The sequence below is a fragment of the Orycteropus afer genome, unplaced genomic scaffold, assembly GCF_000298275.1.
Source record: "Orycteropus afer afer isolate SDZICR_OR568_19922 unplaced genomic scaffold, OryAfe1.0 scaffold00049, whole genome shotgun sequence".
NCBI lineage: Eukaryota > Metazoa > Chordata > Mammalia > Tubulidentata > Orycteropodidae > Orycteropus > Orycteropus afer.
Window position 1 is genome coordinate 10216891 of NW_006921636.1, and position 19197 is coordinate 10236087.

Consider the following 19197-nt stretch of genomic DNA (forward strand, 5'->3'; position numbering starts at 1 on the left):
GGGTTTTCTAGGTATAGGATCATATCATCAGCAAATAGGGATAGTTTGACTTCTTCCTTACCAATTTGGATGCCTTTGATTTCCCCTTCTTGCCTTATTGGGCCAGCCTTCTTAAAAGCATTTCGGAAGTATTTAATCAAATTAACTGTGCGCATGCTCTGTAGCCCATTAGTTTTGCTCCCGGAGGCAGATGCCAAAGGAAGTCATATTCAGGGTTGTAAGGGGACCCCGATGAGGACGTTCACTGCTCACTATCTATGGTGGAGTCAGGAGGTAGATGAGATGTGACAGGTACCCAGCGTCAAGTGCTCATCTGCTTTTAGGAGGAAAGGATTAGAGCAGCATGTTAGTTACATAGCTATATTTCATAAAAATGTCGCTGTAATTGGGGGAGATATAGAACACAATACCATTATGTAAATTAAATATAGACTCACACACAAATGACAAAACATCTTGCAAAAAACCAAACAGATGAAAAGCTACCCATTAAACACATCAGAATGAGAGCTATGGGAAAGTTGGGTGTGGGAAATGGGGACACCAGGGACTAAAATAATAAGAGAGACCTTATGCTACGAATATTGCTAACATGCCATGGATTGAGGAGTTCTATTCACTCAACTCCTGGTGATTTTAAATATGCATTAAACTTAATATAGATCTACTAAAAACTTAAATGTGGATCCATGCGCCAACTGAGTTCTTCTCTCTGACTGCTAGTGGTGTGAGTATTTCCCCATCGTGCACTCAGTGGCCCTGCTTGTTGTATTTCCACAGCTGTCCTGGAAGCTAGAAACAACTGTAAGTACTGTACAGACATGGCTCAGAGCAGTGAAGTCAAATGTCCAGAATCACACTGTTGTAAAGCCGCGGAGCCAGGGTCTCTGCAAGGTCAAAGTCTTCCATGTGGAAGAGAAGGGGTACTTTACGGCAGGGGCTGGCAAACGTTTTCTGACCACATAGTGAATATTTCAGACTTTGTGGGGCAGGTGGTCTCTTTTGCAAGGACTGTGCCCTGCTCTGGTGATACAGCGGTTAAGCACTGGGTTACTAACCAAAAGGTAGACAGTTTGAACCCATCAGTGCTTCTGCGGGACAAAGATGGATTCTGAGTAACACTACCGGATAACGCTGGTAGAGCAGTGCTTCCTACCATGCTTGTCTCAGAACCTGCCATCTGTACAAGGTGGAGCTGGCATTGGTCTCTTTTAGAGCAATGGAAATTGAGGAATTGAAAAAAAGAATGTAAAATCTCAAAGCAGGGGTCTGGAGTGCGTGTGTGCATGCGTGCGTGTGTGTGTGTGTGTAAGTGAACATAACAAACCATTTGCCAGTTCTACAATTTTTACATGAATAATGCAGGTCTATCAAGCTCTAGCGTCTTGAGCCCAGGCTGGCTGACTTCACAGTGTGTATTCTTAACCTTATTCTGTTCCCCACACAAGGTTTTTCCTCAAAAGTAGTCGAGTTGTCACTTTTTCCACAAAAGAAGAGCCCCAAGGACCAGGAAGGGGAAGGGTCTTTCTTACATAAGGTCACACGCCAAGTTAGTTTTGAGGCCAAAACCAGCCTCTGCCCCAAATGCTGTACGGACTCGGGAGGCAGAAGGCCCCAGGGGGTAGGGGCAGGTCCCTACGTCTGCAGGCGGTGGGGTCAGAGGGCAGGAATTGGTTAATGATCAGCTCCTAAGACTTAAAACAAGGCTGATTCCAGGACAGAGAGAGGTTTTCCCTTTTGCCCGGTTTGTGTGTTCTGTCCAGGTGGTTCACAGTGAGGGCAGGGGTGGTGGGAATGAAGGTTCTGTTGGCGGGACCAGGGCAGGTTCAAGGAGGCTCTCCGGGGCTTTAAGTTCTTGAGAGACACCCATAGGAACAACAACAATGAGAATGGTAGCTGTTATTTTCCAGGGCCCTGCCATATGCCTGGCCCTGGGCTAAATTTTTCATACTCATTAGTTTATGCTAGTCAAAGGTCAGTGGTTTGAATCCTCCAGCTGCTCCATGGAAGAAAGATAGGGCAGTCTGCTTCCGTAAGGATTTATAGCCTTGGAAACCCAATGGGGGTCGCTAAGAGTTGGAGTCGACTCAATCTCAAAGGCTGCTGAAAAACAACATGGCTACATGCAGAGTTTAACTGTGCCATAAGCTAGAGACCATTCTCAAAGCTGCTGCTTATATATGGGAAACAGACCACATCCCCAAAGCAGCTACTCAGCTGCTTGTGGTAGATCCCACCATGGAGCTAATTGCCAGTCTCATCATGGAAAATAACTACCACCAGCAAAGACAGTGAGTTTGGTTTTGGTTTTCAGTTTAGTTAATTCTCATGATCCCCATTTTATAGATGAGGAGACTGAGGTTCAGAGAAGAGAAATGATTTGCCCAAGTAAGATGGCGGATTCATTGCTGAGCTATCTGCATCTGGTCTCTGTGCTTATAAGCGCTGTGTCATGGTGCTTGGTACAGAGGAAAGCAGAGACTAGGACAGTCTCTGGACAAACTCCCAGGGGTCCTCAGCCTCAGAGGGTGGTCCTGCTACTCTCAGTAGTTCCTTTACCCAGTTCTGCTCTCCACTGTCTGGGGGACCTGCAGGTCATGTGGATGGTGGCTTCTCCAAAGTCCTTTTACTTTCATGGTCCCATTGGATCCTCCACGGCAGCCCTGCAGGGGAGGGGCTGTGATCATCCCCATTTTACAGAGGAAGAAACTGAGGCTCAAAGTGGTGATGTCATCTGTCCAATGTCCCTTAACCAGTAAGTGGCCCAGCTGGCTTTTGAATCTAAGCTCTGAGACTCCTTCCCTCCCTTTCCTCTGCCCCAAGAAGGCTGGCTCTCCATCCATCTCTTCCCTTAGGATGCCCAAGATGCCACTGTTGAAGTGCAGTCTTCTAGATGGGGGTGAAGCATTGCCCTCCTCCTCCTCTCTTCACTCATACACTAAGCTACCTTCTGAGATTCTTTTCTCATCTATAAAATGAGGATGAAACCTTGCATTTCATGTATATGAGTGTGAAGTTTACATGGTAATTGTGGTGGTTAAGTTTGTGTGTCAGCTTGGTTGGGCCTGGTTGAGTGGCTGGGCAGCTGGTGGTAGTTATTTTCCATGAGACTGGCAATCAGCTCCATGGTGGGATCTACCACAAGCAGCTGAGTAGCTGCTTTGGGGATGTGGTCTGTTTCCCGTATATAAGCAGCAGCTTTGAGACTGGTCTCTAGCTTATGGCACACTTGAACCCTGCATGTAACCATGTTGTTGTTCAGCAGCCTGCCATGCTCTGCCGACCTTGGGACTTTCAATGGACTTGAATGAATGGCCTGCCGTGTGGTTTGGTAACATTGGGACTGTGCCATTTTATTTGTCAACCTTGAGCTTGTTAGCCTCAGCAGCCAGTAGCTGCCTGAGTGAAGAGATGCCTCTAGCTTCAGAGGGCCGGGAGCAAGAGGCAGAGCTGAAGCCCAAGGTTGAGGGGCTTTCACCCAGCCCCTAGAGCCTGGCGCTTTGAACTCGGACTTAAAAACCTCCAAACTGTAAGAGAATAAACTCCTGTTTGTTAAGGCCATGTCATTTTTGGTAGATTCCTGTCAGAGTGGCACTAGGGAACCAAAACAGAAATGAACTCGGGGAACGTAGTAAGTGGTTAATATGCATAGAAACTGTATTATAATATGTCCAGAGGTGGGGAGCAGGTAACGAGACCCTAGGCCTTGACACAAGTTTCTGTTTCCTAGCACTTGTAGTTGGGAGGGGTTTGTTTACTTACCTGTCACCCCATAGACCCCAAGCTGGGCATTGTCAGTCTTTATCACGTCCTTGAACATTCTTCACTGGGGTCACCTTGTGCCCCTAGGACACTGGCCCACATAGGTGTGCACTAAATGTGTGGAATGAACTAACAAGTGAATGAGTGGGCCCGTTACTTACTTTTTCTAGGCCTTGGTTCCCTCTTCCATAAAATAGGGATGATAATGCTTACCTTCTAGATTATTTGTACGTATTAAATGAAGCAGATATAAACCCGCCTAGCTTGGGAGCTGGTGGTCGTCTCTGGGGCCTGCTGTGTGCCAAACTGCAAGAACATTTCAGTACTATGGGGGAGAGTAGATAAAGTTAAGGAGCCCTGGTGGTGCAGTGGTTAAATGTTCGGCTGCTGCCTGAAAGGTCGGCGGTTAGAACCTGCCAGCAGCCTCTGTGAGAGATACCTGGTGATCTGTTTCCACAAAGATTGCACCTGAGGCAACCCCATGGGGCCTCTCTAGTGCATCACATGGGGTCCTGGGAGTCGGAATTGCCTAGTGGCCCCCAACAACAGAGCTGTGAGTACAGGCGTCTGCTGCCCCTCCCAGGTGCCTTTGGGAATGGGGCAGGATTGAGGGGGCGAGGAATCCACAGTTCTGGGTTCTAACCTGTTGGGCCATCCTGCTCCCAACTTTAATCCTCTTTTCTGGGCCTCAGTTTCCCTAGATGTCACACAGTTACAAAATGGGGTTCTGGGCACAATGCTTAAAGCATCAGCTGCTAACTAAAGGGTCAGTGGTTCGAACCCATCAGTGGCTATGTGGTTCTGTAAAGATTTCAGCCTAGGTTTCTCTGGGGCAGTTGCCCTCTGTCATATAGGGTCACCATGCGTCGGAACCGACTCCATGGCACCCACAGCAGCAGCTCTCCAAGGCTGTTCCGAGGCTGCTGCAAGCTGACAGACGGAAAATTTCTTCATCCCCCTGCTGGCCTGCTGCTGTTTGAACAAGGCCTTACATAATCCTGAGGTCCTGGCAGCCAGTGATTTGTGGACCCATAGAAGTCAGAGCCTCTAGAGACTTTGCCCCACTGGCCTGTATCTGCGCGGTCTCTTGGATCACTTGGGGTCCCTTGGGGCCACAGGAAGCACGGGGCGGACCATGGGTAAATGGTTAAAGGCACTCAGCATCTTGGCTTTCCTGCTTTTTCAGCTTTATCTCCATTAGCTTTCTCATCATCATCATCTTTAGAAAAATAATACTTGGTTTTGAAAACGCACACATCACTCTTTTGCATAAAGTCCCCGGATCGTGCAATCGGGTAATGTGCTTGACTGCCAGCTGAAAGGCCAGAGGTTTGAGTCCACCTTGGAAGAAGGGCCTGGTGGTCTGCGACTGAAAAACCAGCCATTGGAAGCACTGTGGAGCCCGGTTCTGCTCTGACGCACAGGGGTCACCATGAGGCGAGGACTGGTTTATTCATTTACATTAAGCAAAAGGGCAGCTCCTGCCCCACCCCATGCAACCCCAGAGGCTAACGGAAATGACTGTTTATAGACTTCTGTGTGCATACCGTCACTGGCCTGTTTAGAGCAAGTCAAGGACAGATGAGGCTGTCACTCCGATGCTGGCAGCATCGAGGTTCCATGAACGAGTGAGAGGGCCGGGTGAGGACTGTGGCAAACTGGTCAGCACCAGCCCCCTCTAAAAGCATGGGCAGCCTCAGTTTCCACATCCGTGACTTCAGGCCAGTGGTTCTCCGCAGCGTGTAAGAGTAATCTGCACAGCTTTTAAAAAGCACCGCGGCCCAGGCCCCTTCCAGAGCCACTAAACTAGGATTTATGGGGGTGGGGTTGGACTTCTATCATTGCAGTGTGCAGCCAGGATCAAGGTCTGCTATGAGCTGTACCTGAGGTGCTGTGGCTGCCTGGGGCTGTGTAGCAGCCAGTCCCCTGGGGTGTGAAGGTGCAGAGAGGGATGGGGCTGTGGAGTCACTAGGTCAGAGCTCTTCCTGTCTGGCTATCCCCTGGGGAGTGACTTTGTCCCCTTCCCCACCAGTGTGCTATTAACTGCCCTCCACTTCCTGCTTCAGTGGCCTGGGCTCCAGTCTCGTGCTCTGCATGTGGACGTATGTCCCCATCACGGGAGCTCTGAGACCTTCCTCACCGTGGCCCGGGGCAAGCTGACCTGACCCTTAGCCCTTAGACCCCTGCTGGCGATCAGCAGGGCCCTCCTCAGGCACAGTAAAAATGGCACATGCGTGGAATCCTGGTACCAGCAAATGAGGCAGCCCTGAGAGAGGTCTTCCCCAAGGCCACTGGCTGAGGCAGGAGAGAGCCGAGGCTGGCATCCAGACCCTCAGGCCAGTGGCTGAGTCGTTGTGTGCTGTGGAGTCGGTTCTGACACACAGGCCCCTATATGACAGAACAGCACTGGCCCATAGGCAGCCTGGTTTCTTCGTGTGGGAGAATCCCACATACAAACAAAAGACTTTTTTTCCCTGCTGACATTCCTTTCAGAGTATCACAGCCCTTCAGCAAGACTGCCAGGAACACACCTGAGTTAAGTGAATTTCAGCTGATTAGGAGCTGCAGTGAGGGAGAAGCCACCCAGTGGGAACAGGGGGTGTTGCCTAAGAGGGTGCCAGAAGGAACCCACGATGTGCTGGGGAAGGGTCTGCGGAAGTGGGGCTCTGCTCGAGACTGGGGGCTGTCAGAAGCAGCGGCGGTTCAGTGATTGGAAGAAGTGGCTGTCACTCACCTGGCGAGGAGAGAGAGGCTGGGGATTCTGTGTCTGGTGCAATGACCTTGTTTATCATTGTGCTCAGACAAGATTATGAGCGGTCTTGCTTTGTCTTGTTTGATCAGAGTCTGAGACTAGTATTCTGCAGGGTTGCTTAGGTCCAACAGGACAAAAATGGCCCGGCTCTGGGTATCAGGTCAGATTCTGATGTCAGGGCCTGCTCTCCCCCTTCTCTCTCCACATTTACTAAATCCCTGCTAGTGTTCACCTCCCTGTTAAATGCTAGAACAGTTATTTGCATTTTCCAAGGTAAAGAACAGGTACAGAGCAATGGAGGGCTTTCTCTGAACCAGGGTCTCTCAACCCCAGCACTGCTGAATTTTTGCACGAGGTAATCTTTTGTTGGGGGGCAGGGCCGTCCTGTGCCTTATAGGATATTTAGCAGCATCCCTGGCCTCTACCCATGAGATGCCGGTAACACTTCCTCCCTAATGGTGACAACCACAAATGTCTCCAGATAATCATTGCCCAGTGTCCCCTGGATGCAGAATCAGGGTGGGTTGGGAACCACTGACCTAGGCCACATAGTGAGTGAGTGATGGAGCCGTGATTTTAACCCAGAATCCATGTGTTTAACCACCAACCACGTATCCAACCTTCAGGGCTGGGTCCCCATCCCTTGGTGGTGATCCCACCTGCGGGGACTTTTCATTCTTCCCATTGTTCTTGACTCCAAAACACTGCTGGACCTTCCCGGGGTAATGTAAATACAAGTCAGATCCTGTCCTGTCCCTCTTCAAACACTCCTCTATAGCATCTTCTGCGTCTGACTCAGGAGAAGTCAAAGTCCTCCCTACTCCCTGTTTCCTCAGCACACTGCTCTTTAATTTCTGGAAGGTGCTAAGGTTCTCCTGACCTCAGAGCCTTTGAGCCACTCCTCCTGCTGCCTGGAACCATCTTCCCAGGGCTCTTCATATAACGGGCTCCTTGGGATTCGGAGGTCATCGGTCAAATGGCATTGGCTCCTAGCGTCTTTCCTGATGACCTGGTCACATGTAGCCCTCCCTGCTTCCCCTCCCCACTCTGCCAGGCACTCTCCATCATATTACCCAGTTCATTCCCCCATAGCATTCTTCACTACCTGAACTTGTCTTTACTTGTTGATTTTCTCCCCTTCTAGAATATAATCTCCATGGGAACAGGGACCTTGTCTTTTATTATTCACTGGGTACTCTGAGGTCGTAGTCAGTAACACATAGTAGGTGCTCAAGAAACGCTTTTTGAATGACTGAATGCTAGGCAATTGGCATCACCATTCACATTGTGTATCCATGACCACTCATACATAGTCTTTTCCAAGTATCACTCTGGCATCCCTAGGTAAGCCTAGGGCTTGAGTTATTGGTTGTCAACCAGCCTTGCAGCTAATTTCCAGCCTACAGGCCTGAGGCCATCTCCATGTATGAATGGGTCAGGAGGATAGCTTTTTTCTGGATTCAATGAATAATATGGAATCCTTGGCAAGGAAAGGAGCCTGAATAATTTTTTTTAATGATATTTTATTGTGTTTTCACTGAAGGTTTTACACAGCAGTTCATTCAACACTTTCTACACCCTTTGTTCTGTGACACTGGTTACATTTTTCACAATGCATGAGCATTCTCACTATTTCCATTCTGGTTGTTCTATTTCCATTAATCTAGTCCCCCTGTCCCCTTACATTCTCATCTTTGTTTTAAAGTGAAGTATTGACCATTTGGTCTCATATAGTTGATTTTTTAAAGTAGCCTAGTCCTCACTGGTGAGAGTCATTATTTAGTGAACCAATCTGTCATTTAGCTGCAAGGCGTGAGGAAGGCTTTTTGATTGACCACTCTTGTCCTGCTGCTGTGTTACACTAAAGGCATCGTGCTCTTTCCTCCTAGCTGCTGCACAGAGAAACGGCCTGCACACCGTGCCCACGGAGATGCCATTTTTTGCCAGCACAGAAGAGTGAGTCCCTGATGAAATGCATAGAGGAACCAGGGCTTGATCCAAGGGATGACCAAGAAGTCAATGGCCGCAATCAATGCCCCTCCCACCTCCCCACCCCCCAGTCTTTCTCCAAATGGCCTAATGCTCAAGTTCCACCATGCACAGGCCTCTGCAGCCTCCTTAAAAAAATGTGATGACGTGGAACAGGGAGAGGACTGCATTAAGTCCCTAAAGGTCTATGAGGTTGAGAATCTTAGGTGCTTTCCCCTTGAAAGGAGGGACCCAAGAGAGCAGGAAAGAACAACCACCTGGCCAAAGGAGTTGAGGAGGACAAGGGTGCCTATAACATCCAGAGGTCTAAGGAGAAAAACTCTCCTATGGGACAATCATAATTCCTCACATCTGCACAGCTTGGAAGGAGTCCCTGGGTGGGATGATCGCAGTCAACTGCTAGCTGAGAGGTTGGAGGTTTGAGTTCACTCAGAGAGGCCTTGGAAGAAAGGTCTGGCAATTTACTGCCAAAAAAAATCAGCCACTGAAGCCCCAACGGAGCACAGTTCTATTTGGACACACATAGGACTGTCATGAGTTAGAATCGACTCGAGGGTAACTCTTAGTTTTTAAATGACTTGGAACATCTCTTCACATTGACAACATCACATGTAATCTTCAGTATTCTTTGCATGATGACAGAATTGTTAAGATTATGAGTTTGGAGTCATGTAGACCTGATTTTGAATCCTGGCTCTACCACATACCAGCTGTGTGACTTGGACAAGTCACTTAACCTCTCTGAGCCTCAGTTAGTCTTTACCTATCAACTGGGCGTGATACTGGAACCCACCTTACAGGGCTGTTTTGAGAGTTAATGAGATATATTGATAAAGCAGGCCATACAAATGCACCTGGTAGCCCTTGTTAATGGCACTGCCATCTTGATTTACTAATGATGAGGCAGCAGGGAACCAAGGTCTGTTACATTCATTCATTCAACAAATATTTATCCAGAGCTTACAATGAACCTAGTGGCACAGTGGTTAAATTGCTCAGCTGCAAACTGAAAGATGAGCAGTTCAAACCCACCATTTGCTCCATGGGAGAAAAGTGAGGCAGTCTGCTTCCGTAAAGATTTACAGCCCTGGATACCCTATGGGACGGTTCAACTCTGTCCTATAGAGTCACTGTGAGTTGTAATCAACTTGATTGCAGTGGGTTTTTGGGGTGCAATGAGCCAGCCAGTGGTCTGGATGTGGGGGGTACAGCAATGAACAGACAAGAATCCTGGTGGAGCTTAGAGTCCAGTGACAAGAAATGAATAACTGAGGAAAATTCATGGTATGTCAGATGGTTGGCAAGTTCCACGGAGGGGAATGAGCAGGGAAGGGGGATACAGGGCAGGGCTGGTGGGCAGGAAGGGGCAATTTTAACAGAAATCCTCGACGGCACCTAACAACAACCACAAACAAAAAGAAAGAAGTATTCAGCTCCTCCCTTCGGAGGCAGCCTTTAAGACAGTTGAGTGGACCCCATTCTCACTTTCTTGCTGTCTCTCTGTACACACAAATATATGAGACAGTGTTTCGCTGCTATTCATGAGGTTTTCAGTGGCCAATCTGTTCAGCAGTGGACAGCCCCAGCCTTCTTCCTAGCCTGCCTTTGTCCGGAAGTTTCACTGAAACCTGTCCACCATGGATGACCCTGCTGGTATCTGAAACAGTGGCATAGCCTCCAGCGTCACAGCAACACGCAAGCCACCATAGCAGGACACACTGACAGACGAGTGGTGGTTTCGTTCTATTGCACGTGGGGCCACTAGGAGTCAGAGCTGACTCGGTGGCGCCTAGCAACAACTTCACAAAGAAAATTTTCCCAAAAATGCAAGAAAGAAAAAAAATCTACAACTCCACCCCCAAGAAAGGCAACAGAACAGTTTTGTGCCTGGTATTCTGGACTTCTCAGACTGTGCCTACGTGCCTAAAAGATGTGGATAAAACCAAAAAACCAAACTGACTGCCATTGAGTCGATTCCAACACATAGCAACCCCCATTGGGTCTCCAAGGCGGTAAATCTTTACAGAAGTAGATTGCCCCATCTTCCTTCCACGGAGCTGCTGGTGGGTTTGAACCACCAACCTTCTGGCTAACAGTCAAATGCCTTAGGCACTACACCACTAGAGCTCCTTAAAAATATGTGGACAGTTTTTAAATAAGAAAACTATGTAGTGCCGTTGCCTGCTTTTTCACTTTATTTTGCGTGGTGGACATTGGTCATCTTAATAAACACCCATGTACATCATCCTTTTAAAAGCTCCATTGGCAACCCATCCTGAAAAAAAGATCATCTTTATCTAGCCAGTCCTGTTCTGCTGGGCATTTAGGTTGTTTTCCATTTTAAATGACATTTAAGGGCGTGGTGAGCACCCTTGTACCACCCGTAAAACACTTGTCCAATGATTTCATTAGGACAAATCCTTAGAGTAGAATAAGGGAGCTGGAGGGGGTGCACATTTAAAGGTTTTAAATACCGGTGCCAAACTGCCATCTAGGAAGACCATTTAGCCCTTCCCCCGTGTCCCCCTTCAGCGTGTGACCTGTCTCCCCAGGAGGCCAGAAATTCCGAATGTCTTCTCAATGTGCTGTTTGGATTTGTTTAAAGCAAAGACTGCCCTGATGAAGTGGAGGCACCTCTGGATGTGCAGACCGACTCCAAGAAGGAGGAGGACTACCGCAGGAACATCTGGAAAGGCTTCCTTATCTCCATCCCATACTCAGCCAGCATCGGGGGCACTGCCACCCTCACGGGCACGCTCCCCAACCTCATCCTGCTTGGCCAGCTCAAGAGGTAAAAGCAGGTGTTTCCCACCCAGCGCCGGGGCGTGGGTAAGTTAGAAAGAAAGCAGGATGTGGGGGAAGAAGGGGCAGGTGCTGTTTTGTATATAGGTTGGTCAGGGATGTCCTCTCATAGAAGACAGTGTTTGAACAGAGGGAGGGAGTCACATGCACACCTAGGTGGGAAAAAACATGGCAGACACAAGGAATAGCCAGTATAGGCAGTCCCCAGGTTACGAACAAGATCTGTTCCTAAGTGTGTCTTTAGGCATTTGTAGGTCTCATAGCAGGTGCACATGGTTCTTACTTAGCCTTACGTTAGTGCAAGAAAAGGCTTAAAGCCTTTTCAATGATTTAAAAGCAGCATATGCAACATAACAACAACAACATATGCAACAAGTGAAGGTGATCGTGATAAAGAATTTGTTTCAAGCGTGGATTGGTTCAATCATTTCAAACCCAAACCCACAGCCATCAAGTCGATTCCAACACATAGCGACCTTATAGAACAGAGCAGAACTGCCCCAAAGGGTTCCCAAACCTCTAAGTCTTTACAGAAGCCGAATGCCTCATCTTTCTCCCACAGAGCCGCTGGTGGGTTCAAACTGCCAACCTTTTGGTTAGCAGCCAAATGTTTTAACCACTGCTCCACCAGAGCTACTGTCGTTCCAAAGTATGCAAATTTGTATAATGTTCAAGAGCAAGTACGAGTTGTCCATAAGTCAGAGGTTCCTAACCAGGAGACTTGCTGTACAAAGGGTTTGAGGTGGGGACAATCCTGGGAGCTTCAGGGAACAGCAAAATGCTTGGGCTGGCTGAGCCTGGAGGGCGGAGGGGCGGGTGTGAGGAGATAAGATCACAGGAGACCAGCTTAAGGCTGCTTTAGCCCCATTGTCAGGACTCAAGCGAGATGGGGATCGAGATGATCGCTGGAAAGTTGAGAATTGAAGAGGGACGCGCTGGGCATACACTTTCAGCTGCTGGTGGTGGTCTGCGGCTGTAAGCTCCTGTGGGAAGCTCTCTGACCAAGAGCATGGTCCAGGGATGGAATGGAGTCTGCCAGGAGGTAACCCCTCCACATCGCTGAGAGCCTCAGGGAGCCACTGCCCAGGTGCAGGAGTGAGCAGGGAGGACCCCCAGACTGCAGGACTTGTCGCCTCTTGGCTCTAAGATCCGAAACCATCCAGCATTTCAAGATTTTGTTTCTAGGATTTCAAGACCCCAGCATTCTGAGAGGCTGGGTTTCTAAGATTCCTTTGCACAGACACACATTCTATGTTCATTCATCTCCATGAATGCACAAAGCAGCATTTGGCTGACGAACTGTCAAATAAAAGCCAAACCCAAACTTTGACAGGGAGAAGCTTTCTTCTGAAAGAAAGGGGGGAAAGGGAGGGGGATGCCTGTAATAGTGGGGGAGAGGGTACAATCGGGAGAACCCAGCTCATAATATCTGCGATCGTGTCAAAGAAGTAGGGCAAAAGTGTTACCTTTTATACAGTTGAGAGTAAACAAGACTAGGAAAAAACCCAGGTGTGGGGCAGTGGGATGAGCATGCAGCATCACTGGAAGCAAATCATAATGTTTTACGCTGAGGGCCTTTGAAGAAGGTGAGTATGTTTGCTCAGGCTGAAGATGGGCAAAGTTCAGGGGCTTGGGAGGAGAAGCTTAACAAGTTTGGTTAGCAAGCACTTTGTTTCTGATTGATCAATGGGGACAGGCAATTTAGTTACTCGTTCATGAGAGCAAGATGAGGAATTTGAGGGGTCTGTGTCTGGCCTAAGGAGCTCTGGTGGGATAGTGGTTAAGGCACTCAGTGCTAACCAAAGGTCGGTCGTTCGAACCCACCTGCTGCTCTGCGGGAGAGAGATGACGTGGTCTGCTTCTGATTTACAGTTGGGAACCCAATGGGGCGGTTCTACTCTGTCCCCTAGGCTTGTTGTGAATTGGAATCAACTTGATGGCAGTGGGTTTGGGTTTGGGTGTCACAATTAGACAAGGGGGCATCTGTGAGCCTTACCTAGTGCTATGGAAAAGGTGGTTATTTGCAGTAAGCTCTTCTCCTGCACACAGAGTGGAGGATTACGGTAACTGTCACTATTTCCTATTACCACAGAGTTCAGGTGAAATTCAACATTATGACAACAACCAAGAGCAAAAAGTATTTGGTATTCAACATAGCCCCATGCTGGCCAACTCCTTCACCTGATGCTCAACTAAAGAATCAAAAACCTATGAGGCTGAAGGAGGGAAAATTGGCCGTGTTGTTCTGCTGGGAGGAAGCTAGTAGTTTGGCACCAGGACTCGTGGGAGCCCATCCTGGGTCAAGAAGGCATGGGCTCTAGGGGTCTGGGTAGAAACCACGGCAGATCCTGAGTTGGGGATGGGGAGAATGGGGGCGGGGGCTGGTGTCAGAGGGTTTTCAGGCTGCCTGCCTTCCCTGATGTGATCAGGACTTTGTTCCAACCCTAAAAGGAATTCAGGAGAAAAATCTGGAGCTGTAAGTAGAAATCTCAAACATGGAGGACTTTGAGTAAGTTAGATGCACATTCTATGCAAACTGTCTGCACCATCTGATGACATAAACTTGGGCGCTCTGGTCTGGAAGGAGAGGATTTAAAAGGAATGTCAAGGAATGTAAAGCTCTGATCCTTCAGCTGAGAAGCCTGGGGAGATGGGGGAGTGGCTACCCTTTGTTCCCAAAATGCACTGCATTACTTTATTCAACATATAAATGATATGGGCACAATATGGAACACTCAGAAAATACATGGGAAAAATTAAAATTTGAAATACCTTCAATCTCACTCTTAGTATTTTAGCATATTCTTAGTCTTTTCTGTGAACAAAGATTAAATAAATATACAAACACATTCAACATTAATTATCATCATACTGTTTGCCCATTTTGTCATTAATATATATTTTTTTGAAATATTATTTTAATGGCTATAAATTATTCCATTTTGGGTGTCATACTTTACTAATGGCCATTTTCATTGTTCTTGTGTCTTCATATTATTCTATTTTGCTGTTATGGAAAATGTGAACTGGCCATACCCTGGTTGATAGTTTGATTGTTTTTAAAAAATTTGTCATTTTTCTGTCTTACTACAAAAGTCATACTTGTTCCTTGTAGAAAATTTAGAAAAGAAAGAAAACTCTCCCAGAATCCCACTGTTGTTGTTATGTGCCGTCGAGTCGAACCCGACTCATGGCGACCCCTCCTTAGGTTTCCGAGGCGGTATCACTATGGAAGTAGATTGCCCAACCTTCCTTCCGAGGAGTGGCTGGTGGGTTAGCAGTCAAGTGCCTTAGGCACTATGTTACCAGAGTCCCACTAGGTAGGGTTTAAGTACAAATAATTTTCCTTATTCATTTGTTTGTTTTGCAACAACTGCCCATATTTCAGTTGGTTTGCTTATTGTGTGATGGTTGTTGTTTATTGTATGAGTGGCTTTGTGTCCCTACTTTTGCTGAAAGAACGCCTAACATATTATTGTGTAATTTACTTGCTTGCTTTCCCGATCCAGCACACATCTCCTCCACCCCACTTCGGCTTTTCTATTTTGAGATATATTTTAGTAGCAGGATATCTGGGTAAAAGAAAGGGCCTAGCATGTTCAAGGCTCTGAAGGCATTTTACCAAATTTCCCTCCAGAAAAAGATTGTTCCCAAGGACAGGCCCTGGGAGTTACCCATGCCAGGGCCTGGTTTTCTACACTTTCACCAACACTGAATGTTATTGCCATTAACCCTTTCAGGCTAGAGCATGCCTTAACAAAGCTGAGGCTGGACTGTTTGGCAGAGAAAGCATGCAGAGCCGTCGACATAGTTTGGGCAGGACTTGCAGGGTCCATGAGGACTTACAGTGAGTAGGGCAGAGGTTGTAGTCCACAGATTTCTCTTGCTCCCACAATCTTTAAAGAACACTTTCATGAATTGCCAACAATTAAACCTCACATGATTTCCAGTAAAAACCTCACTAAGCCTGCACTCTCGCATGGCAACAGTAGGGGGAGCCCAGTGCTCCATTTGATGGAGCCTTTGCTGCTCAGTTTCCCCATCTCCAATATGGCGTGCTTCACTCCCTCGGGTTACCTCTCTGGCCCCAGGAGCCATTGAGTTTTTGACCCTGGAGTGCATTTACGGTCCCACTACATCAGAAACTCAGTATCCCCTCCAAAGAAGAGAAAAAGGGGTATCTCCTATTAGGAGAAGGAGATCTCATGGCACAGTGCCTAAAACACTAGACTGCTAACCAAAAGGTTGGTGGTTCAAACCCACCAGCCACTCCTGGAAAGGAAAATGGGACGGTCATTTCCGTAGAGATTTACTGCCTGGAAAACCCAATGGGGGTCAGTATGAGTCCGAATCGACCCAATGGCAGGGAGTTCGGTTTGGTTTTTCGGTTGTGTTAGAAGATATGGAAAACTCTTTTCCTGCAACACTCCCAGGGGCCCGGTTCACTCCTCTTTTGATCCATCACTGCATGTATCTCCCACCCGCTCCCCCAAATTGGTTTTCATGTCCTCCTATTCTCCAGTTTCTTCCCACAGTGCGACTTGGTGAACTTTGGCTCCTGGTTCATTTTCGCCTTTCCACTCATGCTGCTGTTCCTGTTGGTGGGCTGGCTTTGGATCTCCTTCCTGTATGGGGGAATAACCGTGAGGTACTTGGTTTTATTCTCGGGAGGTGGTGTGAGGAAGAAGAAATACAGCAAGCTTTGGGGCCAGGCTGAACTGTTTGCATCCCACCTGCCTCACTCGAGAGGGAAAAGGCCTTCTGAAGCCTGTGGTGCTGCAGTGTAAACCAAGGCTTATCATTATAGTTAGGACCCATGCGGCGATTATAGCGGTCCTAACCTCCTGGGGGTGGGGATTGTGGGTAACGTATGTGACTCACTTGCCACGCCCGAACCCTTGGTGAATGTTGCTGTGGTTGCTAATTGCCATGGAGTCCCCTCCACTGGTGGTCACCTCATGTACAACAGAGCTAAACACATCCAGTCCTGTGCCACCCTCATGGTAATCGGTGGTTTGTCTCTTGCTGTGGCTATTGGACCAATGCACCTCCTTGAGAGTTTCCCTTTTTCCCTGCCTCTGTACCAAACAAGATGTGCTTCCATCATTCATAATTATTAAATGGTATTGTTCTTTAACTGAGGTGAATGTTCATGGCCAGAAGAGAAGGGGGTACAGTGTTTGATTAAAAAATAAAATAGATAGCACATACGTATGGTCCAGAAATCAGAACGATACAAGACTCGGCAGTGAGTCTTGTTCCCAACCATATGGGCCCATGTGTATCCTTTCCCCCCAGTATATCCCTCAAAACAGAGATGCATTTTATTGGTTTCTTGAGTATCCTTCCAGGGTTTTCTTTAACAAATACAAGCAGATACAAATATATTTCCTTGATACATTTTGTGTACTTGCAAGATTTTTTTTTTTTCTGAGACAAATTTCCAGACCTGAGATTTCTGGATCAGAGTATAAACACATTTATATTTGAACAGATATTGTCAAATTGTCCTCCGTCAGAATTGTACTAATGTGCTTTCCAGTAACAATCAATGAGAATGTCTGTTCCCCTGTAGTGAACTGGGATTTTTACCAATCTGAAAAGAAAAATATCATTTGCATTTATACTATTGAAAATGATTTGAACAACTTTTCATATGTTTGGGAGCCATTGGTGTTTCCTTTCCTGTGAATTGTTGAGCTGTGTGTTCGTATTCTTTGTACATTTCCAACCGGATGGTTGTTCTTGGTCTTACTGATTTACAGTGTTCTTTATATATTGGAAAGATGAGCCTTTATTCTATGCTATGAGCTGCATATTGTTCCCCTGGTTTGTTTTTTGACTTTGCAAATAGTGTTTTCTCCACTGTAGAATAAAAGCAATTATTTTTTGGTAGATTTATTTATCTTTTCTTATACTGACTGCCACTGAGTCGGACCCGACTCATAGCGACCCCTCCTTGGGTTTCCAAGGCAGTACCATGTCGGAGATAGATTGCCCAACCTTCCTTCAGAGGAGTGGCTGGTGGGTTTGAACTGCCAGCCTTCTAGTTAGCAGTCAAATGCCTTAGGCACTATGCAATTGTCCTTAAAAAGGTCTTCCCATTATGAGATTATAAAAGACTAATCCCACTTTGTCCCTAGTACTTTTATTTTTCACATTTAAGTCTGATCTGTTTGCTATAGCATACAGCGAGGAGTTTGGATACAACTTCCTTTTTGTTCCAGATGGTCAGCCATTGTCCCAACTTAATAACCCACTTCTTCAGTGTCGTCATTGTTGTTGTTATGTGCCGTCGAGTCGGACCTGACTCATACCGACCCCTTCTTGAGTTTCCAGGGCGGTATCTCTATGTAAGTAGATTGCCCAACCTCCCTTCCGAGGAGTGGCTGGTGGGTTTGAACCGCCAGCCTTCTGGTTAGCAGTCAAGTGCCTTAGGCACTATGCCACCAGAGATCCTTCTTCAGTGTCGGATTACCCAATAAGCAATTTCACATTTTCTCACATTGAAGATTCTGCTTCTAGGGATGGCTGGCATCTGTCTGTCTCCAAACCCCACAGCACCTTCCTGCAGATTCAAAGCCTCTTTTCAAATTCATAATCCCTGACAGCTACGGAGCCCCCAGTAAGTAAGGGAAGCAGGGGCTTACTTGTGCTTACTCACTAATCTATAGTGAACAGTTTCACATGAGTTCATCTCTGATGTGGCAGAAGAACATGTGAAACTGCTCACTGCAGATTAGGAGTAAGCACAAGTAAGCCCCTGCTTCCCTTGCTTATCGGGTAATCCGCTCCTGCATTTGCTGAATAGCCCATCGACTTTATCATAGACTAAATGCCCATACGTGTTTGGGTCTACTTCTGGGCAGTTTAATTTTTTTTTCCATCAATTGATCTATTTATTCAGGTACTTGTTTGACCCACTAGTGTCTTTAAGCCTGGGAGCCAAATGATCAGATTTTCATTTTCAAAGCATCACCCAGACTTTTGTGGGAGGAACTGGCTTTCAAAAAGGAAGGTAGTCATCAGGCTGTTGCAGTGTCCAAGGGGACAGTGGTAATGTGGCTCGGCCAGGTGATGGTGGTGTTGGGGGGAGGGAAGTCAGAGCGGCAGTGGCCACTCCTAACTGCCCCACTCTCTGTTCCAGGGGCTGGAGGAAGAAGAAGTCTGAGTTCAAGGCTGGTGCAGAAGACAGGGCTCGAGCCATGATTTGGCAGGAATTCCAGAATCTAGGGCCCATCAAGTATGTGGGGTTCTTGGACCTCCTATCTTGGGCCCTAGGACCATGGGAGCTGAGGCTCTGGGAGCCTGGAGCTTGAGGGCTGGGAGGTGACCTTCACAGTCTCTTAACCTGGTGCTAGACTAGATACCCTGTGACCTTCAGAGTGGGAGATCTGAGGACGATAGAGCCACTCAAGGTGTACTTGGGTGTATGCTGCCTCTTCCTCTTGGTATTCAGGACACCCTGATTTCAAGACCTCTGCCTTGTTTAATGCATTCTTCCCAGATTGTGAAAATAACAAGTGCAGAAGGTCTGCATTCAAGGTTTGGCTCTGCCATTAACTTCCTGTGTGGCCTTGGGCAAAGCACTAACCCTGTCTGGGCCTTGCTCCCTGATCTGTGAAATGGGCATATTGGGTAGCTATTTGCGCCAACACTTGAGGAGTCTCTCTGCCCACCTCTCTCTCTGTGTCTGCCCCTCTCAGTGTGTCTGTCTGTCCCTGCTCCGTGTGTGTGTGTCTGTCTCCTTCTGTCTGTCTGTCCCTGCTCCATGTGTGTGTGTCTGTCTCCTCCTGTCTGTCTGTCCCTGCTCCATGTGTGTGTGTCTGTCTCCTCCTGTCTGTCCCTGCTCCATGTGTGTGTGTCTGTCTCCTCCTGTCTGTCCCTGCTCC

At 47.5% G+C, this 19197-nt stretch overlaps 1 protein-coding gene across 1 annotated transcript in view; it reads left to right on the forward strand.

Annotated features, from left to right (window-relative positions):
• SLC13A3 (solute carrier family 13 member 3) overlaps nt 1–19197 on the forward strand; it is an 87281-nt gene that overhangs the window by 43669 nt on the left and 24415 nt on the right. The window contains exons 4-7 of the mRNA XM_007938349.2: nt 8404–8470; nt 11109–11294; nt 15828–15953; nt 18453–18548. Of these exons, the coding sequence (XP_007936540.1) occupies nt 8404–8470; nt 11109–11294; nt 15828–15953; nt 18453–18548 (475 nt within the window). The remainder of the gene's footprint in view (nt 1–8403; nt 8471–11108; nt 11295–15827; nt 15954–18452; nt 18549–19197) is intronic.